At 41.5% G+C, this 27832-nt stretch overlaps 2 protein-coding genes across 9 annotated transcripts; one reads left to right on the top strand and one right to left on the bottom strand.

Moving 5' to 3' along the window:
- Positions 1 to 374: 374 nt before the first annotated feature.
- On the bottom strand, positions 375 to 8211 carry LOC114429586 (sortilin). 2 transcript variants are annotated; one of them, XM_028398321.1, is made up of 21 exons: positions 7853 to 8211; positions 7618 to 7680; positions 7343 to 7419; positions 7166 to 7262; positions 5971 to 6138; positions 5809 to 5882; positions 5667 to 5713; positions 5376 to 5512; positions 5210 to 5293; positions 4159 to 4219; positions 3182 to 3334; positions 2865 to 2962; positions 2686 to 2785; positions 2425 to 2599; positions 2153 to 2346; positions 1866 to 2058; positions 1583 to 1699; positions 1364 to 1508; positions 1177 to 1283; positions 986 to 1103; positions 375 to 905 (listed from the first exon to the last, which is right to left on the bottom strand). In XM_028398321.1, exons 1-21 carry the CDS (start codon positions 8102 to 8104, stop codon positions 882 to 884), a joined length of 2484 nt encoding a protein of 827 aa, XP_028254122.1. In that variant the 5' UTR covers positions 8105 to 8211; the 3' UTR covers positions 375 to 881. The 2 variants fall into 2 exon arrangements, 1 of the variants encoding a protein (XP_028254122.1); XR_003669824.1 differs by lacking the exon at positions 375 to 905 and having other exon boundaries at positions 1177 to 1249.
- A 9919-nt stretch (positions 8212 to 18130) lies between these two features.
- LOC114426306 (inosine-5'-monophosphate dehydrogenase 1b-like) lies at positions 18131 to 27294 on the top strand. Of its 7 annotated transcripts, none has more exons than XM_028393637.1 (16): positions 18131 to 18269; positions 20025 to 20123; positions 20290 to 20367; positions 22994 to 23042; positions 24131 to 24232; positions 24320 to 24394; positions 24706 to 24912; positions 25009 to 25096; positions 25175 to 25374; positions 25453 to 25543; positions 25624 to 25719; positions 26118 to 26261; positions 26379 to 26523; positions 26604 to 26747; positions 26827 to 26910; positions 27237 to 27294. In XM_028393637.1, the coding sequence occupies exons 2-16, from the start codon at positions 20026 to 20028 to the stop codon at positions 27256 to 27258; spliced, it is 1623 nt and encodes a 540-aa protein (XP_028249438.1). In that variant the 5' UTR covers positions 18131 to 18269; position 20025; the 3' UTR covers positions 27259 to 27294. The 7 variants fall into 7 exon arrangements, with proteins under 7 accessions (XP_028249438.1, XP_028249419.1, XP_028249474.1 ...); XM_028393618.1 differs by having other exon boundaries at positions 20287 to 20367; XM_028393657.1 differs by lacking the exon at positions 18131 to 18269 and adding an exon at positions 19298 to 19421.
- The last annotated feature ends 538 nt before the right edge of the window (positions 27295 to 27832 follow it).

Below are 27832 nucleotides of genomic sequence, written 5' to 3'. Positions count from 1 at the left end.
TTTACTGCACATGGTACAAGTTGTATTATATATGACTTTAGTCTCCACTTGCCAGGATTGACTTGAATGTACATTAATGTTTAGAATTTATTAGGTTTTTATCTTATATTTTTATTTTTATTTTTTACGCTCACTACTTTACCTTATTAGTATTTCTGTCTTTTTGAGTATACATGGAGCACCTGGAACGAAAACAATTTCCCCCCGGGGATCAATAAAGTATTTCTGATTCTGATTCTGATTCTGATTCTGAAAATACCTGTGCAAGAAATTCTTCTCCTTCCAAAATTATTTTTCATTAAATTATTTGTCCTTATTTTCTCACTAATAATAATGACAGGGAAACTATTGTAAGTAATACTTCCAGAAATGTATTTTTAGCTTTATGAGAAATAATTAATATATAGTTTTATTGTGTAAACAGCTCATCACTTTTGAGCCATCTACTGAATAAGTGTCATGAGTGAGACATCTGTCTAAAAAAAATCTTTGTGGTGTGCTGGCTACGACATCGTTCTTCTTCTCTGCTCCTTTTGTAGCAGAGTTGAGTGCCACCAGCGCCCCCTGACGGACATGTTTCAAAGCTGAACTAAATTGTGCATTTAGAGAAAAATCATGAATTTAAACATGAGAATGAACGCAAACTTTGTGTTTGTTTTGTTGTTGCTAATGCACATTTTCAGGTTTGTTTTCACATTTAACAGAAATGAAAATAAAAATACTGTATAGTTCAAAGAGAAAGCAAAGCAATAAAATGACAACAATAAATTAAGACATTTCCATATTTGTCATTCAAAACAACAGATCCTGGGGCGGCAGCAACAGTCTTTTCAGCTCAGCTCCTCTCAATCATAAAAAATGATTTTGTCCATAAAAATGGGTCATGTGTGACATTCAATAAGCTCCTGGCAAGGCAAGAAAACAAACGTATTAGAGAAAATGTTAAATTATTTTAATCACTTATTATAAAAAGCAGTGTGCTCACATCGTCTGAGTCTGGATGGCAGGAGGTGCCGTTGCTGCTCGTCCCACTTTCATGATCGACTGTGATGTAGTTATCCTCATCATGCATCCGGAGGTTGGAGAAGCGATACTCAGGTAATCTGGGAAGGGAAGTTGCGTCACTTTGTACTTGACTGCAGCAGGTGTGGGTGTGTGTTTGTGTGTGTGACTCACCTGTTTCTATAAACCACTCTCCTGACAGCAATAACTGCAGAGACGATAGCTATCAGGACGATGACTGCTGCTCCTGCACACACCAGGATCAACACCAGCTTTTCCCGCTAGATAAGCAATATTGCATATTTTTTTAAAAAATGAACACAAAGAAGTGATCAATTAGTGAAACAATAGACATACTCACCGGTGTGTCAAAATGTGTGACTGAAGATGTGGACTTTCTGGGTGGACCGGGGCTGGGTTTGGCACCGCAAGGTCTGATGACGGTCTGCACTGCGAGCTGAGGGTTGAATCCTCCCTCACACCTGTCACTGGGGACCTTACGATACCTACAAACATAAACTGTGTGTGAGTGACAGCATGTAAAGGGAGGAATGTTGCTTCTTTGTATAAGACCATTTACCCCGCTGTCAGAAGTTCATCCTCCTCTCCTTCCAGGCAGATCTCCAAGGTCTTATTTGGAGCGCTTGGCTGTCTGAGACACTCAGAGGTGTTCACGTGCCGATAGTAACCGTAGTCACTGTTAGAGGAAGATATTGTACATGCAGAAATTACACCACACCAGAAGAAGCACTGAGGGCTGGGATCAGAAGTCTGGACCACCAGAAAAAAAGTTTGCATGTCCTTCTAACCAAGGCCACATAATTATCAAGCATTCCTCCTAGTTCTAATAATGTTTGACCTACCACAGGTAATCCTCTCTGGTGCAGGAGCAGGGGCTTCGCTTCTTGGACACAGTGAAGCCTCGTCCATTTCTGCACACAGACGGCTTCTTTAACCTCCTGTAAATCTCTTTGGCTCCCAGCACACAGCCCTTTCTCTCTGAGTCATCTCCTTGAATGGAATGAGCCAACCACTCCTCATAGTCCTGGTCATTACCTGATGATGAACATGATGAATCAGAAGAACATCCAGAGAACAATCATTTCATTGTCATCTTTTATGCACATTCACATTTAGCATCTTCACTTACATTTTCTGGTAACGAGGCTCTGGAAATCAATAGTGACGGCCACCCACATGGGCTGCCCGTCTTCTTCAGGCCGGAAGCCCCACACGCTGACGCTCAGGGCCTTGGTGCCAGGCTCAGAAGACAGGCCGGCGAAGAAGAAGGGCTGCTCGGTGAAGTTATATGACTTCCAGCACTGGCCCTCATCTGTGGAGAATCTGGAGATGAGAAATGGAAGAATTTAAGTGCAAAGAACGTTCACATTTACAGCTAAAATTAATTTAAACTTCCATTACTTGATAGTCTTGACTTGGCCTTCAAACTGGGCCTCCACAGCCACTATGAGACCCCCAGAGTCCAGTATACTGTAGTGGTGAGGACCTCTGAGTGTTCCCCTCCAGTTATAACCTCCATCTGAGGAGACAAACACATCTGGGTGCTGCGATGACGACAAAGAATCGCCCACAGTACCTGGTGAAGACAAAATACAATATTTTATTTATGGTTATATTAGACATGAGACTTAAAATAAAACAAAAAAATCCTTTTCTTATTACCATGGGCAATAACCAGACCAATAGCAGACGGCTCAGAAAGAGCCAGCATGGGAACTATTCTGTTATTTCGACTGTGTTCTCCATGAATGTGGAGGTTGCACTGGTAAAAAAATACACATGAAAAAAAAATTAGTAATGAAATTGAAAGATTAAAAAGTTATTTTCATTGTATGACATACATTCTTGACTTGGTCTCCACAATCAACATTCTCAGGTTTGTTAAGAGGTCTCCATGTCCCGCCTCTGTTAAAGGAAATGACAGATCTTATTCGGCCATCTGCAACAAAAACAAGAGTCCAGGTCATGATACAGTTTACATAAAACAGATGATTGAAAATATAGCCCCAGAAGTAAAATCATAAATACATCATACACACGTATGCAGCAAAAAAATGACAGAGCAGTTGTTTAGTCTGTCCTCATGTACTAGTCTGTCAGGCATGTACTAAGTTTGCATCTAGAATCCCTCCCCCTACGTCTCTCCATTAAGCCTTACCCACGTCTAGTTTATTGGTGAGGTAAACTCCTCTCAGTGAGGTGATGTTGGTGAAGTCGCTCTTCCTCTGCCCATCAAACAGGTGGCGCTCCAGGGATTTGGAGAACAAGATCCCACGGTCATCTGAGGTGTACATCGTCCCAAAATATGTGTCTGAGAAGGAAATAAAATAAAATAAAAAATAATAAAATAATTATGTTAAAATACATCCTGCTAGTGTGTATACATACTGGATATATGTGTCAGAATTTAATGACAGCCCTGTTGCACTCTGGGAAATGTAGGCTTCACTCTGGGAACAGGTGATGCCAGGTGATAAGTCATATTTTATCTGTGTGTAACTAGCCTCAGCTAACTGCATCAAGGACAAGCTCAGTTGAAGAAAAAGCAGTGGTTGAGGTTTAAGTGTGTGTGTGTGTGTGTGTGTTACACCCTGATCCTGAGATATGTTTGTCAGCTTTTGCTGTGTAAACTAAAGCTGTCTCCCTTCTGGTGACAAAAGATAAAGCCCCTCTGCCCTCATATCTCCCCTATTTATCTCCAAACTGCACAAACGTCCCATCACCTTACCCATATAAACTGGAGAAGCTACCGGGGGAGGGGGGAGTATACATATATAATAATACAAAAGTTAGCGGAAATAGAAGGAGTATGAGAAAGTGAATGAGTGTGAGGGGGAGGCAGAAGAAGAGAGCGAAAGGAACAAAGACTGGGCAGCTAGAATTACATGCACAAACACACACTCTGTATAATGGAATGATTTGTCAGCAACACCTAGAACTTGTGTAACCAGTTTGGTCTTTACCGTTGAGCTTTTCCATTACAACAAAAAAAAGAGGCTGAGAGAGCTGTAATTTCACATTGTGTGGGCATATTTGCAAATATGTGTAAGACATGTTATGAAGTTTTAATAAAAACTTCAGACACAGAGATTTGCTGTGCCTGTGTGTGTGTGTGTGTGTGTGTGTGTGTGATACCTCCTGGGTTGTCCACGTGCATGAAGAGCATATCCTCGTCTCCATCCAGGATAGAGTAAAACTGCAAACACACACACACACATGTGTGAGAAAATGCCGAAGAAAAAACAAACTTTGTGATGACTAATTTAATCGTTGTCATAAACCTTGTCTAATCGTCATGAGATAGAGTGTGTGTTTGTGCTGTCAACATGATGTGTGGGCGGGTGTTTCATCAGAGAAAGCTGGGTGTTGAAAAAAGGGAGAGAATTTCGCCACTGATGTCTTCACTTGAAATCAACTCCCATGATGTCCCAACAACGAAAAGCAACAGTGTAACTGACAAGCAAACACGAGGAAGCAATTAACAACCTGTAGATGTGTAATGTTTGACTACATGTGAGTCAACTCTATTTTATGTGTTTTACTGGATAAAGTTGGATTATTTTGGCATAACCTTATTTATATTAGTAATTCACACAATCAATCGCAAAAGACCAATGTTTTTTTTTTTGAAGAAGCAGACTTAAAGTGTATTTTTTATACGTTTAGAATGTCACAATGGATCCAACGTTTAATAGAATGTGTGCAGAGAAGACATAAATCCTCTGGTCCATGGTTGGGACTAATAGGAGGCTGTGAGTAGGCTGCATTTCTATGATAACTAACTACACATGTCTTTAAATACTCAGTGTAAAAGTAGATGTGTTTCTATGGTATGTTTCACCTACTGTATGGTTGTTTTATTCTTAGCGTGTCTTAGTGTGTCATTTCCTGGAAAACAATAAAGAAGTGAAGAAGTGTGGATGACTCATCCTCCACCCAGAGCTACGTACTGATTTTCAGTGACTTTCTTTGCTACATCTTGTCTTGCCCTCTTTCTACTTGCATCTCTTCTTCACCAGCAGTAATATTTTTATATGAAATGATAGCATTGTGCATTGTGTGTGGTCTTCACTGTCCTATGTGATTTCATTTCTTTGTTATTTCAACCGTTTGAGAGACACTTTGAATGTATCCATGTATTAAATTTTAATTGTAAACAAGAACTATATGAATAGCGAAACCTCACCTGCTCAGTAGATGCAGAAGGGAGCAGCGCCCGACTGAAGGTGTCTCCCTGGTCTGACGAGAAATACATGACACGTGGGGATCTCTGGGAGCAAAACAGCACATGGCTTTATAATTATAATAAGAGGAATATGAATTAGAATCTATGGTGTACAATTATATCTTACCGGTTCTTCCATCACAGAGAAGAAGAGGAAGGCACCTATGTAGCCAAAGCTGTAGATGTCCTCGTGTATTGTGGCAAAGGTTTTACCCAGATCCTTGGTCCTCTTCAGCAGTAAATCTCCTCTCTCATCTGTCTCTTCTATAGAGACAAAAGCAGGAAATCTGAACATGTCCTAATAAAGACTGCAAATACCAGTGTTACACTTCTTGGTCACATTGTCTGTGTAGCCATACTGTTTCTGTTGTTTTCAATGCTGTATGTTTGACACTTGACCTTTCATATAGTTTCTTACCTGTGTCTCCTCGAATGCAGCTGAAGAACAAATTGATGCCAGCCCCCCTGATAGAAAGGGGAAGTTACACAACACCAAAAAAGAAGAAGAAGTGTGATTTATTAGGAAATTATGAGTGATTGTGTTTTCTGTTTATTCTCACCATGAGAAAGAATGTACTCCATCATGAACTTTTGTCCACATGGCACCAAAGTCCAAAGAGAGCCAAAGACTGCCCTGCAAACAAGGAAACAGAGGAATATTTACTTTTAGCTTTAAGGTGCGTCCCGATGTGTGTGTGTATGTGTAGAAGGCCAGTACTCACATCAATACTGAGGGCCACAAGGTAGTCAGGGTTGAGGAAGTTGTAGGTGATTGGCTGAACCAGATGAAAGGGCAGCTGGATGAACTTGAAGGTTGCTCCGGCATCTGTGGATGTGAAGATAATCCCGCCTGGATTGTTGAGCACTGGCGTGTCTGCTGTCAGTATCACCTGTCAGTCAAAATCAAACAGATCTGAGACAAGACATTACTATTAAAGGTTTTAAGAATCAGAAAAGACTGACAACTATGGCCATCAAGTAAACTGCAGTCAGAACCCTGGTGCATTCTGGGTGTCAGTGTTAGTCTTAGAAGGGAGTTTAAGGCCCCGTTCATACTGGAGAATGTTAATCCAGCTAGAGTAGGATTGTATCTGGATAGTCTTTAAACTGGATACGTTCAGACCTATTTTCAAATCTGGCTATCACACACGTGTGTCCGCACTCAATCCGGCTTAATCTGGCTTGTTTGTGATCCTCCAAACCGTTAGGTGGTGCCTCGTAATATACAGAGTCTGTTCAGGCCGTGGTAGGACCGCGTGTGCGTCGTGTCTTTTTTGTCCCATGTTGCTCATTCCTTCATTTTAAAAGCAGTTTAGCCCTGTGGAAAATAAACTCTGGGCAAAGCTGTCATAGTTCGACGGTTGTTTACATACGGCTTTTGTACACAACCTGGACACTGTCCTTGTGCATTTGCGTTCAGACCTGAGCCACATTTGAGCCAATCCGGCTGGATCCACCTCCGAGAGGTGGATTGAAATCAAGCTGGATATAGCTGGATTTGTGGTGTTCACACTCAGGATATATCCAGATACGGCCCGAATCCCGCTCTAGCCAGATTGATTTCCCCAGTGTGGGTGGTGTATAAATGCATTAGATGCAGTCATACACTGGGTTTTTACTAACTTGTAAGGTAGTGGGGCAGATTTTACTAATTTATTCCCATTCTTACACATTTAAGTTGACAAGACAGGGTATAGACTTGGACAAAATGTATTATGACTCATATGTGTTTGAGATTCCAGCTCTGTCTGATCTTTTTTCATACTGTTGCTGCAGTCAGAGCGTCTGAAAGTGTTTCTCGAACACAACAACAGCAGAAGTGGCAGCGAAGATGTGGCTCAAACTGCTGAGAAGTTAGCGCAACATGCCACACCAACTGAAACTCATAAAAAAGGGGAAGCCAAGCTGTGGACTTACAGTGTTCCCAGGTCCAACACTGACTCCAAACTCCTCTCTGATAAAAGTGTGGTTGATGCGATGGGATATGTCATTGAAGGACTTGCCGTAATCCGTACTGATGATGATGAGAGAGGAGAGATGTTTAGTGAGGTGAATGCAAAGTTGGGTGGATGAGGTGATCGGATGTTGACTCACCTTCTGTAAAGTCGTGAGGAGCCTCCTTCAAGGAAAGAATCCAGAGGAACACTGATTGTTGACAGCACCAGGATCACCTGGGAAGTGAGGCCATACCGTTACCGTGACATATTCTTCATTTTCAATTATATTAGGGAATGGTGTCTGCCACAAATTTTTCACAACACAAAAAAGATACTAAAATACAAATAAAGATACTAAAATACAAATAAATGTTATATTTTGCAAAGCAAAATTAAAGCTTGTAATTCACATGTTTTGGTTGCAGTACTCACTCCTGTTTCATCGCCAACCCATGTGAGAATCACATGAGAGCCATCATCACCATTAAACCCTGTCTAGGAGAAAAAGGGGGGCAAAAGAGACTCACACATGTGACCATATTATATCTAAATAATCTGCAAAAAATACAGATTACAAGAACAATATTATATCCTGAGTTGCTCGTCTTGTTTAGAATTTTTCACGGTTTGACTGACATCATCACACCTGCCTATATATTCACTTCACCTCGTGCGTGTTGTCATCCAAGACCTTGTGTTCGGCTGAGGTGAGGGGGAGTCGACAGGAGGTGAAGGGAGGACCGTGAGTAGGGCTGGAGCTGCCTGAGGTGTCCCTCCTGAGACGTGAGCTCACTTGCCCCTGGCTGTCATCATGCTGGGTCCGGCGTAACGACACCGTCTTCCCCCCTCTGCTGGTTCTGCTCTCAGCACCCAGAAAGAGGACGCACACCCCAACGAGGACCACCAGTCTCCAGATCATATCGAGCAAGTAGAGAAGCTCAGCGTGAATGAATGAATGAATAAATAAACAAGAGACCCAGTGACCTGTGAGATGCCTGCCGATACTGCCTTACTTAATGGTGTTGCGCTCTGAAGGCAAGTGGCTGTGGGACGTCCCTGGAGGGGTCATTAACATAAAAAAGTGCTGTGTGAAGTTGCGCTTCCTCTGTCAGCAGGTGTTTCTGCCCGCATCCAGGTGACCTAGCTGCAAGGAGGATTAACATTTCAGTGTTATATCTGATGGAACAAACAGAGGAAGGGGTTTGGAGATCATTTATTTGTAATGTGTCAAATATGCTTACACTACAAATGAATATTGAGACATAATTGTCAGCCTTTTTAAAGTAGCATGAGAGACGAATGACGCCACAGAGTTGTAGGCTCTACACAGGTCGCAGCTGGGTAAACTAACGCCAAAGTTCCCTCAGGCGGTTTTGCGCTTTTACGCACAAGAAATAAGGAGAGTAATGTTCAAGTGAAGACTTGAACAAGCGCACAGAAGGTGTGTGTGTGTGTGTGTGTGTGTGTGTGTGTGTAAGAGAGAGAGAGAGTGGGGGGGGGGGGCGAATACCTTTCGAAAGACTCCACATAAATATTATCCAGCGGTGACACGCCTCAGTTATCCCATTGCCGTTTCGGAAATAATCAACTTTCATGTCAAGCTTACTGTAACTGATGTTCAGGTGTGTTTTTGTACAGGGCAGGAGGTAACACAGAGAAAGAAGCAGTTTGTCCCTGTAACAGCTTCAGATTAAAGTGGGTAAACAGTTTCAATCTGTCAAGATAATTTGTGGAGGAGAACAATTTGTTAAACCATACAAGCCGTTCTATGACTCAGCTCTGATGACGGCCTTTTGCACTTCTGTCATCATTACTGTAACTGCTGATAAGTCCTAACATTTCAAAGTAAAGACAGCCTGAGGCTTCAGAAGGGGTTTTTCCATCAACACTGTAGAAAATGAAAAGATAATACAGCATATCTCTCACATTAAAATCACTTTTATAATGTCTGATGCCAATTACAATCATCAGAAGTATAGTGATAATATAGTGTGGTTCGATATGAACTTCTGTCACCGCCGCTATCATTAGTGCACTTAGGGTGGCCTGTTTGACAAGATGGTGTTTAGTGACTCATCTGTAGTCACATTTAGTCCCTGATTAACATCTGATTCACACAGACACAGAGAAAGTTATAAAAAAATCAACATAATTATGTATTATAGGATAGAATCCATTTGGCTTATGTGTGTCTCTGGGTCACAGAAGGGCTGCCCGCATGAGATCCATGTAAGGCTGGACCCCAATTCTCAACCTCAGTGACCTTTAGTGCAGCCCACATTAGGTGCAACCTTTTTTGACTTGGTGGGTGTCTGCTCTTTATGTGACATATTCCATGACAAGTTAAAATACATATTGCCCACAAGTTAGCATTATTTAATTATGAAGTGTAGCAAAAATGCTAACACACTTAAATAGGGGCCCCAATATTGTTCAAATTGCTGCAATTTTTCTATAAAAATCTGATGTTGGACTTCATGAGGAGGTAACCGGAAATGCAAAAATGTGGACCCCATGATGTATCCCACAGAGGTTACCCACATGAGACCAAAGTTGTGCTAGTAACTCATTTTTTTGCCCTACACTGTAGAGACCTCCACATGAGAGCACATGAACTATCCATCATTCCATGATTAAATCTCTTCAGTTTTACGAGACAAGAATGTCAGACTGATAACAACAAACCAAAATAATCACATCGGAGGAGCAGCCAGACAGCTCTTCCTGTAGCCTCATTGCTTTAACACTACTGGGGATGTTGTGCAACCATAAGAGGAACAGAATTGTCTTTGGACTGCCAGATTTTTTTTTCTTTCTTTTTAGAGAAGTAAGTCTTTGTCAGGACATGTTGATCTCATGGACTTCAGTAGTTTTCCAGTTAACTCCTGTACACTCCTGGACAGTTATTAAACTCATTTTATTCAAAAACAGTCAGGTTTAGTGCAAATCAATGATCAGTAGTGCTGTCACATGTGTAGATGTTTTGATGGGAGATAAATAATACAACAACCTATAGTCGCATTATGCAGCTCTGTCAACAGTCTGTACACACAAAAGGTCCAACAAGTCACATGTTCTTTATGATCCAATATTTTTGGTCAAAGATGGTCCCCTCCTGCTGCTGCCGCCGCCGCCACCGCTTGTGGCAAACTGCCTTTGCGTCTGATGTTCCACCTCCAGGATGTATTGATGGTTCTGCTGGTACATGAGGCCACCAAAGGAGTCCACTATTCCATAAAGGACTGCGAGGACAGACAGGGCTGTTCCGATGAAATACACTTTAAGTACCGCAGCAACCATGGCTGCCTGGGGGGGGGGCAGCTGCCTGAAAGGAAGATAAAAAAAAGGACAAAGAAATTACATTACATGCTGAAAAAATAAGCACACTAGGTTCTAGGACAGGATTTGGTGACATGAGTGAAAGCGTTTGTTGTTGAGAAATTATATAAAAGGAAGACAGTCACCACCACATCAACAGGAAACTAGAATTAGTGGTGCATTTACTGACTGCTGGAAAAGACTACTTTATCATTAAATCGATGTAAAACGACTGAATTATTTAGATGAAGGTGGGACAGCGGGATTAAATCATTTAATCATTTTTGTTCGAGAAATAGTGCAACTGCAAACCAATAAAACAAAAAACGCTGCTGGTGCCAAATGCTAGCCTACATTTATTATTATTATTTTATGGTGTTAGCATTAAGCGAGTGAAGGCAGCAGCAGCCACAGAGAGAGAGAGAGAGAGAGAGAGCACATGGCTTTAGAAAGCAGAACAACAGGACCACACAGCGACAATAAGCCGCTTTTTACTAACATGCTGTAAGAACTAGAGCAGAGTGTCGGCGGTGAATTAACTTACCAAACGTGATCCGCTGAAGTTTCCTGTTAAAATCGTAGCGATGAAGGCTGAAGTGTTTCCCTCAAACAAAGCAGACTCGGTGAGTCGTGACAGTTTTTCTTTCAGATTAGAAAGTCTACATCCCTCTGGAGCTGAAGGCGAGCGGCTGCCTCTGTGCTGCTGAGCGAGCGATGTGTGTGTGTCTGTGTGTGTGTGTGCCAGCCAGTGAAACTTGTATGGTGGTGATAAGCGGTGACGTCACGTTGTAACTAGCAGCAGGCTACTTCCTGAATCTGAAACAGATGCTTTAAGGACTTCTGGTTTTTCCCAGGTGTCATGTGTCTGACTTGTATCTTATATTTGAACAGCTGCTCAAAAGGAAAAAAAATCAAATTGTACAGAAAGCACTCATTCTCTACGGAAGAGGATTAGGGCCACTGAAAAAATAAAAAAAATGTAATGACAGAAAAAAACATATTAAGAATTCTGAGGTTAACGTCAGAATTCTGAGATTAAAGTCAGAATGTATTTTTTTAGGTCATTACAATGTTTTTATTTTTTCATCAGCCTCTTGTAAATTCCCAAATAAAGATGTAAAGAATACAAAATGTTTCAATCTTAAATTGACCAAATGTAACTTTTGTAGCCCTAAAATATTTAATAAAATCTGAATAAAACTTTGATGTTATGCCTACTAAGACACCAGTTAAATTTACTGTAGTTAGCATGCTAACTTGCTAGCTCAGTTGTGTAAACTATGCCTTGAGTGTAATTAAAGCAAGATGGCAACCTTGGCAGTGCCTGAATCTGCCTAAAAATGAATGGAGCAGAGGAGGGCAGACGCTGTTGTCATGTAAAGGTAAACCATTATTCATTTTATAGAATGCTCAGTCCAGTCCTGCTTTTGGAGAGTTGGCTCAGCCACCCTGTTAACTTATTTCTATCACTTGTAGTTTTTTTCAGTCATTACCTTTTCTGTTGTACCTATATTATTCTGCTCTAAAGTTGGTCTCACGTTTAGAGCCAGCCTGAGACTGTGTGCTAACATTTAGCAGTTTCACAGTGACTAAATTAATGCTTGGTAAAACTTAGCTTAGCATGATTAATGATCTCATACATTGGCTAAACTCTGGTTTAACATTTCAGCATGCTGCCAGTGTCTGTAAGATTATTTCTCCTGAAATCATAAATGTTAAATCAAAAAGTTAAACTTAGTGCATTCTTAAGAAGCTGTTCAAACACATATATTTGTTTATTTTAGCAACAATGGCCGTGTTTTCATGCCCTACAGCCGTACAAATACATTAAAATAGTTGTGTCTTTTATGATGCATAGCAAGGAAGTGTGTGAGAGTGACATCAGTACTGTATATTGCATTTTTATGACACACACACTCCTTCGTTGATGGACGCACTCAGATCGGTGTTTACTGGAATTTCCACATTACTCACATGTCAGCGTGGTGACTCCAGACTGCTATTTAAAACAAACAAAATGAAAGGGGGAAAAAAAATCCCCATTCAGGATCAAGACCACATCATGATATCATTCCTCCTGAGGCACAGTCTCCAGTTTCAAGACTTACAGTGCTATTCTGAACCCTATACCAGCAATAAAACTTTACATAAATCTGTAACTTATTAGTTCAGTTGAATTGCGGTGTAGCGATAAGAATGCAAATCATTTTCTCTGTGGGTCTGACACTTATAGTTCTTGAGAAAAGAGTCGAGCCAAATGCATGATCAGCTTGTGGAGTACAGACTGTTGTTGTTATTCTCCTACCATTAGGTTGTGTAAGTGCATTTTACAGTCATTAGAACAAGCCTTCAGTACTGTGGAGAAGCCAGGTTGTGAAGGGTAGAAAAGTAGTCATGTTGTTGCTGCCATTTATTTCCCTGTCTTTTCTCACTGTTCACTATTCGCCAACAAAAACATCTGGTTCGAAATGAAACCCACCCTCCAGGCAAAACTCTCATTTTGATGCCAGCAGCAGGCACCTATTCACAAAACAAGAGCTTGTTAATATACTCTTGGCAACTTTCTCCCTCTAAATCATCACAGGTTTTGAGTTTGGTTCAATACGAGCCACTTTTGTATGGTCTGTGAAATAACGATCATCAAACTAAACAACCTGCCAGTGCTTAGCAAAGCTAATCTAGGCGTTGTAATGACTGAGAATAGATCAACTCAGTGATTTTAGTGTGTGGGACTAGACATGCCAGAACCTTCTTCAGCTCATGCTATAAAGGCAGCCAGTGTTTCATAATGCTTATGTACACACACAGTTAGTCATTTATATTTCAGTATGTTGAAATATGTTTTTTTTTTATTAAAGGTTACTTGTGATTATACTGATATGTGTACAGTAAACCAATGGGAAAGGCCATTTTCAGGAGATGTTTATATGACAGTACAAAAAGGAACATACTATCATTTTAGATTTCCACAGATGCCATTGATTTCCTGTCTGCAAGAATAGATTCAACATAGCTGTGAAGCAGTTGAGCTGAGAAATATGCACGCTGAGAAAAATCCTCACTCCGGAAGTCACAATCATGTGACGCAATATGACATTATATCCACTAGATGGCAGTACTCAACAGTTAGGCGCTGAGAGTCCTAACATGACTGCAGAAGTGGATTCACTCTTGAACACAGACGTGTGTTTATATTGTATCGTGTTTAGTCTGGACTGGAAATGGAGTTCAGCCATCACTCATTCTATTATAATTATTATGATGTGTTATTACTGCCTACTGTGGTCTGTTATATTTTATGACAAATTGTTTTTTAGCATAAAATGTAGACAAAAAATATGAAATTATTAACAATGAAAGCTGCATGAGTCAATTCAAGAGAAGAAGAATGAGTAGCATTGTGACTGGTGTTTGTTTCTAGTTTATAATAAGTCATTATACAACACACACACACACACACCTGTATCATGATCTGCATGAGCTCCAGCTCCTAAAAACAAACCCCATGCTAGTCTGTGCTACTATGTCTACTGGGTTATAGCTCCTATCAGTGGAGGAGTAGTGGATGAAATTGATAGTTTGTGTTACAAGTTCTATACATTATTGTTTGTTGCGCTACTCCTACATGTATTTAATTACCTTTTCTCTCATTAACAGTGTGTGTGTTTGTGTGTTTGTTCTCCTGTTAGGTCATTGTCTCCTTTCTGAGGTTGCTTGTGTTGTAGTTTTCTTTAGAAAGTCCTCACAGACTCCCAGTATACATCATGCAATTTGCACACTCTTTCTGGCCTCTTAATTACTCCACACTATGTGCAAATCCTACGATCTAGCTTCTCTTTTTTTAGTTGTTTACCTGTTGAGAACCGTCATCAACATTTATCTGTTGAGCATTAGTTGAATCGTTTCAGCATTGTGTTTTTCTCTGATCTTAATTTGTAGCAATTGCAGTAAAAGAAATGTCAAATTGGAAGTAAAACGTATAATATAAAAAATTTGAATGCTATCATATGTTTTTTAAATGTAGAGTGAAAGACCTGTGCTCTATCAGAAATGTGTAATGTGAGAAAATAATTCATATCATCTGTGATCACGCTCTCTCTCTCACACACACACACACACACACACACACACACACACTTTAACCACACAAGTAGCTTTCGTTTGTGTAAAACCTCATGACTCTGATTTGCCTCTGCAGGTCAATGAGTATCCACACTGTGCACATGATGTTCATTACAACAAATGTAATGGAAGGGGGACCCGAGACGTCCACATGAAAAACCGAGAGTGATGTCCTCCTGCATGTGACACAAACCCTTTAAACAAACAGATTACACAGCAGAAGTTGTCCATAGTTACACCATTTTTTGTGACCATGTGTTAAAGGTGAGTGGGGAACTTACCAGAATCCTCAGAGGATGGGCTAAGAGGATTTTCCATCTTAATGTCTCACCAACTGTCACAAACAGTCAGTCACCTGGAGGTGATCCCTTTGAGAACCCTGTTGTGTGTGTGTGTGTGTGTGTGTGGAGAGGGGAATCCTCTTAACTGTACAAAACATCCCTCTCAATTGTGAAATTGTCCCAATTGCATTTGAAAATGCTTCAGGATTTTGCAACGCTCACACTCTAGTGCAACTCTTTACCCAGCAGTGTCAAATACATGCTGTGTTACGGAAGGCTTGACAGACATATTTTATACTCCTCCCATAAGTGTGGGAGGAAACACAAGTCTAGTTTGAGGCCTGAACGAAGCCTGACAAGCAATAAAAGGACCTCTGTCCTGGTTAATGGCTGACAGTGGTGATCTGACTGTAAACTAATGTGCTGCTCTTTTTCCAGAGCTCATTCTCTTTAGTGCTGTTGCATTCTAATACTGAAATCCTCTTTGTGAAAATGACGTGGTGTTGTGATAGAAAGCAGGATTAACCCATGCATGGAGAAGGCAGTAGAAGACATAAAGGCAGCCCGTCTCAGTAGGACAGGACCACTCACTCCATTCAACTTGTATCCGACCCTCAGGGCAATGGATGCTTTATCTCATGTATAAAGTACAGCACATAGGGCTGCACCAGGCAGAAACACTCCTCCATGATATTTGGTGAAGAAGCCAGCACAGCAGGCTCTCTTCACAACAACAGCAGCAGCAGCAGCAGCGTTCCGATTGCTGGCATGATTTCCAAGGCGACACCCTCTCAGTGGGAGAATCTCCTTGGTGACGCCCTCTGTTGACACGCCTAGAGGTGGCTGGTGTCTGTTTGAACGCAGGTGCATCCTGTGCAGGGGCAGACGGAGTACGCTGACATGGGTTTGTCTGTTTTTTTCCTCCCATTTCAACTTCAGATATTTTGAAGCAACTGGATTTCATTTACTATATTTACTGAACTCGGAGACCTATAAATTCTCTCCTTTGGCTTCAAATGTAATTATCTTCTCTGAGTTTGTAAATTCAGTTTATTGTTGCTGCACAACAAGGCCAAGGGGCCGCTGGGTTCTGACATCCGACCTTGGACAGACGATGGAGGGTTTTGGGTGCAAACACTATGGAGAAGGACCCAGAGAGAAAGAGCAGCCCTCACGGGCCGATGTTTTGTCCCGGGAAGGGGAGCACTACGTCCGGCAAACCTTACATGGCCATGAAACTGCAGCCCAGAGATACAGCGCCACACGGATCCTGGCTGCTCTAGGCCCAGAGAGGTGAGATACAAGGGAAAGTGTGTATAGAGATGAAGATATATTTCATCAGTTATTGCTTGTGTTCAGTAAGACTGGTTCTAAACATCAGTCACCAGTGAAATAAAATGAGTAAAATGTGTGTTCTGCCTATCATACTCAGTGCTTGTGCCTTCATAAGGTTACACACATGTAAATTGCCTCGTCAGGTCAGTTTACATATCAGGGAACAATTTGCACATTTAGTTGAGGTTAAATCCTTGCTCTGGGTTGTAAAAAAGTGAGAATACCAACACTAATACACACACGAATAGGTCTTGTGTTAATGTTGACAGGTGTTATTTTTACCGTGGCCCTTCTGGCCCCTGTGCGATGTACCATCGAGGGGACAGGAGTGAGCAGCACACTGCAGAGAGGATAAACAAGGCTGAATTAAGTGCTCAGAATAGCTACAATGCATAAAGGAACTGCTGACCCATATCTGCATTGACCCATATTTAATTTGACACAAATACAGAGTGGGAAACAGATCCCCCAGTCACCTTGGCAGACACATCTAGCAGCACTCACCTATGACTAAAATAGAGCTGTGAATCATATTAGGCTACAGGAAAGACCATGTGGTTCTAGAGGCAGCGCTTCAAGAATGAATGAAAAAATCTGTAGTACTGGTACCTTTCTCTGGACGGGGTTGTCAAGGGACCAGACTTCTAGAGACCTCTGCATCTCCTTGGTGTAGGATGGAACATCACAGCATGAGGAAACAAAAGTGTTCCTCTAGTAGTAAAACATGTCATGCTGCCATTTATGTAGGAGCTGTGATAACAGACACAGACAGTCACATGCTTAATTGTGAGAAAGCAACATGCCAACTATTTGTGCCTGCAGCATGTCCTGAATTTCTTAATATAACAATGTGGACATATGGGATTATAAGAGACAGGGCGGCTTTCTTTATGAAAAGCTTGAGCTACTAGTTTCTGTGCAACCTTAGTGCAGCTGTCATCATGTGAACAAAGTGTGGTTAGGGCTGGCTTTTCTGTACACTTAATCCAATTAAGGTGATTTCCGTGTGACCAAAATTCAGACGGTGCTGCTTAAATTTAACACCACATTTCACTAAATTAAAGTTAATTAAGCCATGAAAGGTTTGGATTTTGTTGAAGACAAACAACGACTCATTTGTATTTGACAATAGATGGGAGCTGCTCAGCCACATCATTTCCCCTTTTAACTTTGCACAACAATACCTCTACTTCAGTGAGGATTTTATTTAAAAGTTTGTAACACAAAAAAAAAGCGCAGTAGCCTTTTCTTAAAGTAGTCCTGATTGTTTCTGTTACAAATCCTAAGATCCTGACTCAGGACTATTATTTACACCTCTTCATGTTTGCTTATCCAAAAGTAGAAGCAGAGTACATGTCAAAGGTAACATGACCTGCACTTCCCCATCAGCGATGAGAACTATCTCCACACCATTGTGAGATCTGGCAGGCTAAATGGAAGCAAGTCGTCGCCACACGCTGCCAAGGACTGGAGGTCTGGTCCTGGCAGCATGCTGAGATTGCGTAGTTTATTTAGCAGACCATCATGCCAGATGGGATGGTTTCTATTCTAGACATGACCAAATGCTCCGATGTCACTCATCCTTTTGTGCTTCTCCTTATTGCTTTCACATTGTACTGAGGTTAGACTGCAGCTTGCAGTATAAAGTTAATTAAAAATGATTGCCTGTGGCTGGCACAGACATTCCTTCACACTCTGTGTAAAGTTGGAGTTATTGTTTTGAATATTTGAACCTAGCAAACCACTTTATATTGTATCTACACATGTCAGGCGTGTACTGCTGGTTTTGATGTGACCACGCTGTGGATTACACCAACAGAACAAATGAACTGATCCACAGACATGGACCCCCGGGGGGGGGGAGGAGACAGCCTGGGGAGGGGTGGGGAGGATGTGACGCTGCTACTAGTACATAACACCAACACGCACTGTCTGCACACAGCAGCGTCACCCACTTCTGAATCACCGAAGTACTGTGCTACTTTAATATCTGGAAGCCAAGACCGTTCATCGTGTTTGTTCATCGAGGTAAATATAAACGCTAACTGCACCTACCGTCGCTTCACTGTCTCATTCCTGCGTCTAGAAAGTTGCTTCCTTTTAGTCAACGTGGGCATCTGCTCCTCAGCAGCTAGCTAACGTGTGCTCGGGGAAAATGATGCTGTCTGTCTCTATTGACAAGACAGCTACACGGTTTGACACGTTGGTTTGTTTGCCTGTTTAAAGCTGCTTTCTATGGCTATTTATTATTCCGCGTAAGCAAAGCTAAAATAAAGCACGTTGCTAATGCTAACTGCTAACAGTTAGCGATGCCACATGTAGCATATGTCTGGTGTGCTTGAAGTTTACTTAAATGCCCATTATCGTTCCTATTGGCACCTACCTACATGTTTATACACGTTTAATGCCGTAAGGTTAAAATGACGTCCTGGCGGTAGCTTCATTGTAACTGAAAGTGCGAAGTTGTGAAGTGCACCTGAATATTTGTCACTTTCATGACTGACATTTTGTTCCAATTGTGTGTTAGTTGGTCAGTATAACACTGTCGAGTAGTTGTTTTGGTATATTACAGACAATATTACTCGCGTTAATGATTACTAGCTAACCTAGTTGTTGTGGGGACTGTGTAAACAGAGGTGTATGCAGTGTCTGCTGAACGTGTCTGTTTATATCACATGACTCACCTGTTGTTAAAGTGAACATAAAGCACATCAGCTCTGGGTTTCTGCAAAAGACAGATACAGTTTATAAAGTCCTATCAGCCGGCATGCACTCACATGCTTGCGGAAGATAGCTCGAAGCACCGTACGTCACTGAACGCCGCACCAAACTCCACTGGAAACTCTGCCAAAAATAGTTTAGTGTTTCTTCTTAAAAAGTAGTTATGATGCACAGATGAATATGATTTATTAATTACAATACACACTGACCGTCTTTATAAATCGGCGTGGATTAAACCACAAAGCATTTTGTTATTCCTTTAAAAAAACAATTATGTTGCTAGATTAGCTGTAATATTGTGTGGTGAATGTAATCAGTGTAAACCCCCACCCCTCTACTCCGTGGCATGTGCTTCTGTAATGTGACGGATGCTGGTAGCTAACTAGGGCTAGCATGGGATAATGCAACGTGGATGCTGCGTTTCTTCGCTTCTGTTTAAACCTCAACAACAAAAAGCAGGTCTGAAGCGTCGTGTTTTCTAAACTACGAATGTGCACTGCGAGCAGCTAATGTTTGCTAGCTGCTGATAATACGATGTAGGTCACAGGCCAATTAAAATATAGCACGTCATACGACGAGTTGGGGATATTCTTTTAACTGGTGAGGTTTTATGTATTACATGATATTTTAACGCGGTATTTAGTTGTGTTTAAGATCGAAAGCGATTCCGTAGAAGTTCAGTTATATGTTAGTGGGTCACCCGGCCATGTTTTCCTCCACACGCGGTGAGGTGGTGGCTGCCATTTGTTATTAACAGTATACGGATACACTAGCTTTGTTGTTGTAGTATCTTTCATGATACATTGTGTATTCATAACTGTGCAAGCCTACAGCTTTATTACTAGATTATTTATGGAAGAAGCGATCGAGCTTGCATCAGACGCGCAGGCGCACTGGCCCGAGTCTGGCTGAGGGGAGATGTTGATGTTGCTATGGTTATGGCTTCCTCCTCCAAAGCTCTGGCTGCAGAGGGGATGTGTAGTGTTCCATTAGAGCATCCTTATGCAAATAAGTGTCTTTGTGCTGATTGAATAAAGGCGCCTCTCTTTTATTATTTGGCAGCATGGCAGATTACTTAATCAGTGGTGGCACAGGCTACGTCCCCGAAGATGGACTCTCAGCTCAGCAGCTTTTCTCAATTGGAGATGGCCTCACATACAAGTAAGTTTCCCTGCTCTGCTAACCTTTCTATAAACTACTGTAATCATTTTAAGATGAGGTCTTTTTTTTTTAAAACCTCACTTGTGCGAAATGGTGGGTGGAAAAAAAAACAACAAAAGTGTACGCACCAGTGCTTTGTAATGGCCAACGCATTTTGAACCAGCAGATCTGACCAACAGTGTGTTGTCTCCGATGGTCATACGGCTGAAGAGCTATGCTCTAAAGGAGATGGGTTGACTTACAAGTGAGTAACCTTCAAAAAAATCCTCTGTCTCTCCTAAATGGTGAATTCATAAAGAGGAAGCAAATAATTGTCCTTCTAAAGCAAAGCAACAATCCCAAAATACATTCTACCTGTAAGTGCATGAAGGTTAAACATAACGCTTGTTGGAACGCTTAACTCGATCTTTAGTCATGTGGATGAAATTTGCTTCCAGTGGACATAACTGCATTATTAACTTCAACTAATCATCCCAGTGCACGACCTGTCCTGTAAATGCAAACTGCATGACAGAACAGCTCATGCCCTTCCTTAAAGACTTAAGATCTACACACTAATGTCTCACTTCTTCCATATCCTCACTCCCTCCTCTGCTTAGCTTTCTGTTACTCTGTACATCATCATGTTTTTTTTTTTACTGAGCTGCTTTTCTATAATTCACCAAAGTACTCACTCTTGGTATTTTCATAACAAATTGTGCAAATCAGTTGTAGTAGATGTCACTTACTAAGAAGCATGCCACTTTCTAACCCTTCTAACAACCACTCCAATCAGTTAAGATGCCCTCCTAACAGTTCTCAGGGACTGCTCTTTAACAAGTTATTGTGGCTTAATTAGCATGAATTCTTTGAATTATTTGCCTTAACTGTGCTGCTGCTGCTTTGTAGAGGCTAATTGAAGAAATGTGTGTTTTGAGTGTAATCAGGTGCATCATGTCTGTAAGGGGAAAGCTGCACATGTGATTGGTGGTGTGTTTTCTTTTTCATTCTGGGGAAAGCTTCTGTATAAGCTGTTCTCTGTTAAAACCTCTTTATATTCCAAATGTGACAAATGCAGTGTAGAAAACATTTGTCAGTATATGAACCTGCAAATTTGATCAGTGTTTAAAAAGCATGCACTAAGAAACTGGTACACAAACACAGGAAGAAACAAAACAGCTCTGTGAGAGCAGCAGCTTCCTGCTCCATTATGACCTTCAAGCAGGTGCGGATGAAACATTTTCAACATGTTGGCTCAGGCCTTGCTGATAAGTACATGACAGTTTAAAGTGTTAAAAAAAGAATTTCTGTTCCCATGAGCATAGAAATTAGTACCAATAATCCTAGCCAATCAGAAGGCTCAAATCTGTGTAATTTAATAACTCATTCTGAACTCTGTATAGTGTGTCTTCATGTAAACATTGTTAGCAGTAGTACTTTTTTGAGTTATGTAAACAATGGACATGATGGCACCTCAAGCCAGAACGTGTGTCTGTTTTTATTAATCGGCTAGCTAAGCTAGCTTGTCACACAAGCTCTAGGGTGTTGGCAGCAGGAAAATATGAGATTGCTCATGCAAGTTTAACTGAACCATATAATTAAAGCTATACATCCAACCATACCATTTGCTGCTGTGCAGACTTTTGTGCTCTTGTCCACGCTGACAAACTGCCTTTTAAATAACAGAAAATCAGATCAGTCATTGCCTTTTGTAGCCTCAAGGGAAAGTTGCATGATTAACCTTAAAAACCACTTGCACGTCATGGTTGTAGAAAACCCACAGTTGTTAGCCCCAGGCGCAGGCCTGGCATGCTGTATAAACAGCCTTGTGTTTACTCACATGACACACAGTCCTAGTAAGTGTACATGTGTTACCTTAATTCACCCTGTTATCAGGTTCTCTGGACTCCTACCCCTCCCTGTTAACATCATGCATTTGTCTACATTTTACATTCAAATCAAAACCATAATGAGGTATGAGCCAGTCATTGTTTTCTTTAGCTTTCAAACTCAGCACTGCAATCTCTGGTTTGCTGCTGACCCCGAGTCGGTAGGCTCAGCTGAGGTTTGTGGCTTCTCGCTAAATGCTAGCAGCTGTTTGTTGGACTTCCTGATTGTCCCCTGGTTTGTTAATTGTGGGCGTTTGCGCTCTGTGCAGAGTCCCATCTATTTTCAGACTGAAGCAGAGGAGATGAAACTGAGCTCTTGTTCATACTTAGACCCGTTATGTCCACCATTTACTCTTGTCTGCACATCCACTCACTGTATAAAGCCTCCTTTTATTCTCCATCTTTCCACCTCTCCTCTGCCTATTTTCCCCACCCGTCTGCAAAAACCACAAAGTACATACTGACTCTGGCTAGAAAACAAACACACCATTCCTGTGTCTAGTTCAGGCTCCTCCACTCATCTCCTTTTACCTCTCAGTGTGCGTGCGTGCGTGCAGGCCTTAAGCTAAATAAGGGCAATAGTAGCTTTTTAGAGAACAGTAGAACAGGACGCACCCAGCTGCACTTAAAGTGGGCGCACTCAGCCATCTTGTAGTTTTCTCTGAACTAAAAAAAGTATTGACCGATGGTGTTCGGGTTGCTAAAAATGTATTTAATCAGGATGTAATCCTATCATTGTGTTAGCAGTCAGAGGTAAATTTACTTTTTGACTAATCTAAATTATTTTTTTACCACACATTCTCATCTGTCTTGTTTGCCCATTTCTCTCAGTATTACCCTTATTTTATCCACTTTTCAGTTTTGTCCATGTGTTTGCTGATGAAGTAGGGAAACATTTAGTCTTCTGCTTCTCACAGCGACATTGTTACAAATGTTTATTCATATTGTCTATAATCTCAAAGTTTTAAGAAACATGTGACCCTTTTGAATTTTGTCTTTCAGCGACTTCCTGATTTTACCTGGCTTCATCGACTTTACCTCAGACGAAGTGGTAAGTATACACATGTGAAGTACGTGTGGTTTCGGAGAATTGTCACAAGTGAGTGTTCTCCCCCCCTCATGATGCCTAATTTAGCACGTACTACTCCAGGCCACTGAAGCTCTGTGTTTTATAATTGTAGCTTTTGAAAAATGTTTTTTTTTTTTGCTCGCTTAAAACCGTCTGCAACACTTCTCTCTCTGTTGTTTTTTTGCCCGACGCGGTCACCCACTGGCTGCTCCCTCATGTTTACATCTCTGTCTGTTCAGAGACCTCCCTCATGGGATGGGATAGTTAATCTTGAGGCTCTAGATGAAATCCCTTTTGTCTGCTTCATCCATCACTGAGGGTTATAATTTAATTTATGAGTAATCTCTCTCTCTCACTCGGTTTCCTTCAGTGTCAAAGTGAGCTGGCTTTACTGCCCAGTATGCTGTCATGAGTTAGCTGTCTCTGCAGACACTTGGTCTGCCCTACTTTTTCACTGGATAGTGAGCCCATTCAAGCTTGAATAACTCAAATGCTTCCACATTTGGCCTCAGTCACAGCTTAAAAAAGTGACTATTACTTTTGCTTAAAATGTTGTCAAACATGAGGAGAGGCCAGGTGAGCATGAGGGGCGTTCTTGAGAGGTTGTGTTGTTTTTCATGTGCTTTTCTAACTCCTGGTTGAATTTAGCAAGTCAGTGCAGCTCTATATAGAGAAGTGGTGTTAGGTGATTTTTCTCTTGCTGTGAAGCCCTGAGAAAACTTTATGTCTGTCAGATAAAGTTTCAACAACATAACTCACATTCACATTTCCCACATGCAAGGAATGCAGCTATTTATTTTCTCTCTCACAGTGGAAGAAAACAAAAGGTACTGGCTGTTGTGGGAATCAGTGATAAGTGAAAATCAATATTGCCGTTAGAGATACTGGAGTACGGCTCATTTCCCTTTTTTGTATCAGCTCTCTGGCCCTGAGAGGAAGAAAGGAGAGCTTAAAACTGGTTGTGTCTTTTTTGGAGATTTAGAAGCCCTGTGAAAACAGTATGCGTTTAGCCTCTAGTGCGCCCCCTGGTGGATGATGTGTAAAAGCTCTCACCTTTTCTTGTCTCACAGGACCTGACATCAGCACTCACCAAGAAGATCACGCTGAAAACCCCTCTCATCTCCTCGCCCATGGACACAGTCACAGAGTCGGCCATGGCGATAGCGATGGCTGTAAGGAAAAAGAAAATATTTTGTGAGAGAATGTGCAGATTTTTCCTTTTTTTTCACCTCATTGTCTTTCCTTTTAAATTTCATTAGTTGATGGGAGGCATTGGCTTCATTCACCACAACTGCACACCAGAATTCCAAGCTAACGAGGTCCGCAAGGTCAAGGTAATGTTTTGGGTACTTTATGTTGGTGGTGGTAGTAGGCTTGTTACTGTTTTATGTTGATGAGCCATGCCCTTTAACTTTTTCTTATTTTGTGTCTTGTCTTTTATATAGGTTATGGTAATTGTCTCAGCTGTGTGTTTTGATTTTTTTTGTGTGTGTGTTTTGTTTTTATATTTGTTACCTTTCTTGTTTGATGCTTTTTATTTAATTTGTGTGTTTTTACACTTTTTTTGTGTTTTTGCTGCTTTGCTCAAAAACAGTGCTAATAACAATAATATTAATACCTGCGTGTATGTTTTATTGGCTCTCAGAGGTTTGAGCAGGGGTTTATCACAGATCCACTCGTCATGAGTCCTCGCCACACAGTCGGGGATGTGATTGAGGCCAAAGTAAGACACGGCTTCTCTGGTATTCCCATCACAGAGACAGGAAAAATGGGCAGCAAACTGATGGGCATTGTCACATCCAGAGACATTGACTTCCTGTCTGAGAAGGACCACAACAAACCTTTGGAGGAGGTGTGCATTTGTTTTTAAGAAAATGTTCATCCACAGTTAGTATATTTTGACAACCCTAGTGATTATTTTTACAATGCTGTTGCTTTGGTCTTGTAGGCTATGACTAGGAGGGAGGAGTTGGTAGTGGCTCCAGCTGGTGTTACACTGAAAGAAGCTAACGATATTCTGCAGCGCAGCAAGAAAGGTGTGTGTGTGACAGAAGTGTTTTTTAACAGCAGTTCATGTATTTTACTGACCTCACTTTTACTTTCTCTGCAACCAGGCAAGCTGCCCATTGTAAACGACAACGACGAGCTGGTGGCCATTATTGCCAGGACGGATCTGAAGAAGAACAGGGACTACCCTCTTGCCTCTAAAGACTCACGCAAACAGCTATTGTGCGGCGCTGCCATTGGCACGAGGGAGGATGACAAATACAGACTGGACATGCTTGTACAAGCTGGAGTAGATGTGGTTGTATTAGTAAGTTGTGTTTGTACAGAAGTGTATTGGGGCAGATGCTGTAGACATATTGTGTTTACTGGTTTACTCTTTTTCTAGGACTCTTCACAAGGCAACTCTGTCTATCAGATCAACATGATAAACTATATAAAACAGAAGCATTCAGAATTGCAAGTGGTGGGAGGAAATGGTGAGTGTGTTAACAGAGAAAGAATGGATGTGAGGGCTATTTCTGCAAATGTAACATACATTTTGTTTGTTTTCATGTAGTGGTTACAGCCGCCCAGGCCAAGAATCTGATAGATGCTGGGGTGGATGCTCTGAGGGTTGGCATGGGCTGTGGCTCCATCTGCATCACACAGGAAGGTACAGGACTTCTTAGTCATGCAATCCCACAAGAGCAGAAATGGATACGCTCTGCTGAAACGAGCACTAATGTTGAACTTAAAATGTGAAGAAAAGCATAAAAGAATACGAAATACTGCTTGCTGTACCTGTTCTGTATCTGGCTATGAAGAACAGTGGGAACAAAAGGCCATCAGTTGCCAGTGGTAACAAATACACTGAGACCACTCCTTGTTGTCATGGTGATGGCCAAGGCCTCTGCTCTGTGTTGCCATGGGGACCGGTCTCTTCTGTTCAGACTAGGTCACATTTTACTGAAAGAACAGAAGAGATGTGTTGCAGTGAAACAGCATCTCCTGCTCCAGTGTATGCATTACTTACATGTCTTCATGTTATAACAAATGTTCTTTGCTTTCTAGTGATGGCATGTGGGCGGCCCCAGGGTACCTCAGTGTACAAGGTTGCAGAGTATGCCAGGCGTTTTGGTGTGCCAGTCATTGCTGATGGTGGCATTCAGACAGTGGGCCATGTGGTGAAGGCCCTATCTCTGGGAGCATCGACTGGTGAGTTATTTAAGAATGTCACATTGTTGTGGCAATTACGAGACAGCTTATCATCTGCAGCAGTGACGGGTTATGTCGGATAACACAGAGGTAATTCTGTCTCTCCTTCCACTCCAGTTATGATGGGCTCGTTGCTAGCAGCAACCACTGAGGCTCCTGGAGAGTACTTCTTCTCAGACGGTGTACGACTTAAGAAGTATCGTGGCATGGGCTCCTTGGATGCTATGGAGAAAAGCACCAGCAGCCAGAAACGCTACTTTAGGTTTGTGGGAATTTGTCTTGTCAATACCAGGTGTGGCTGTCGCAGTATTAAATATTAACTGCTCATGGCCTCACCCACAGTGAAGGAGACAATGTGAAGGTAGCCCAGGGTGTGTCAGGATCAGTCCAGGATAAGGGCTCCATCCACAAGTTTGTACCTTACCTGATAGCAGGTATCCAACATGGCTGCCAAGACATTGGGGCAAAAAGTCTCTCTGTCCTGCGGTAAGTAGTTTGTGAGGATTGCTGTGCAGAATACAGATGTTATCTGCATTATATTCAACAGTGTTTTCTATGTTTTCAGTTCTATGATGTACTCTGGAGAGCTTAAGTTTGAAAGGCGGACCATGTCTGCACAGATGGAGGGCGGTGTTCATGGACTCCACTCGTAAGTACAGAAGCTACATTAAATCTTATGTTAAGGCCCATTTCATTCTGTGATAGTTGTCCTTTTATAGTCCTTTGGGGAGACAAGATGGTTCCTTTAAAGTGTGTGCTATTCTTGATAGAATCACTTTTGGTATGTTTTGGATATTTACTGCATACTTGATTGATTTGTTCTTACCTATTTAATATAACATTGACCATAAGTGGTCAAATGTCATAGTAAGATCATGCTTTTTATTTCTTTTCTAAATTGGTGCAAAAGTACAAATATTGGTTGTATTTGATTCAGTTATTTTGTTCTTATTTAGCTTTTATTTACCTTCACAGTTATGAGAAGCGGCTTTACTGAAGAGGGGATCAGCGGGTGACATGTGACATACCCAATCAAAACAGTGACCAAAATGCTAAATTGCCACTTCTGCTATACACACGCACCACCCACTCCATACCATCTCTGCCATCCCCTGCATCATATTCACACTTGCTCTCGCACACTCTCCTTCTCTCTCTCTCGGATCCCAACCAGCTTTTTTTATTGGGCCAGGGGGGAGGACAGGGGTCATTGCAGCAAAGTGAGAATCCCTTCATACATCCGGGCTTTGCATCAGGAAGCGGTGAATCAGGGTTTTGGAACCACATCCACACCTGCATCTTGAGTATGCAGCCCAGTCCCTTTTGTATGTTTGTGTGTTAGTATTGAGAGGATGATCTATGTGATATAGTTTAAATGTGTATTGGGACAAGCAAAGTGAAGGTGCACTGTGTTTATTTGTCCTGTTTAATGTTAGTGAGGGCAGGGTCCACACTGTTGAAATCCTCACACGTCATCCCCAGAACTTTAAAAACACACAGTATATATATGTGTAGTGTGCCACTCTATCACATATATGCTACTTTAAGAGTAGCTGCTTGTATTTCAGTGC

Source organism: Parambassis ranga, chromosome 2 (genome assembly GCF_900634625.1).
Source record: "Parambassis ranga chromosome 2, fParRan2.1, whole genome shotgun sequence".
Lineage (NCBI taxonomy): Eukaryota > Metazoa > Chordata > Actinopteri > Ambassidae > Parambassis > Parambassis ranga.
Note: the sequence above shows the minus strand (reverse complement) of the source record. Positions and strands in the feature narration are given on the sequence as shown.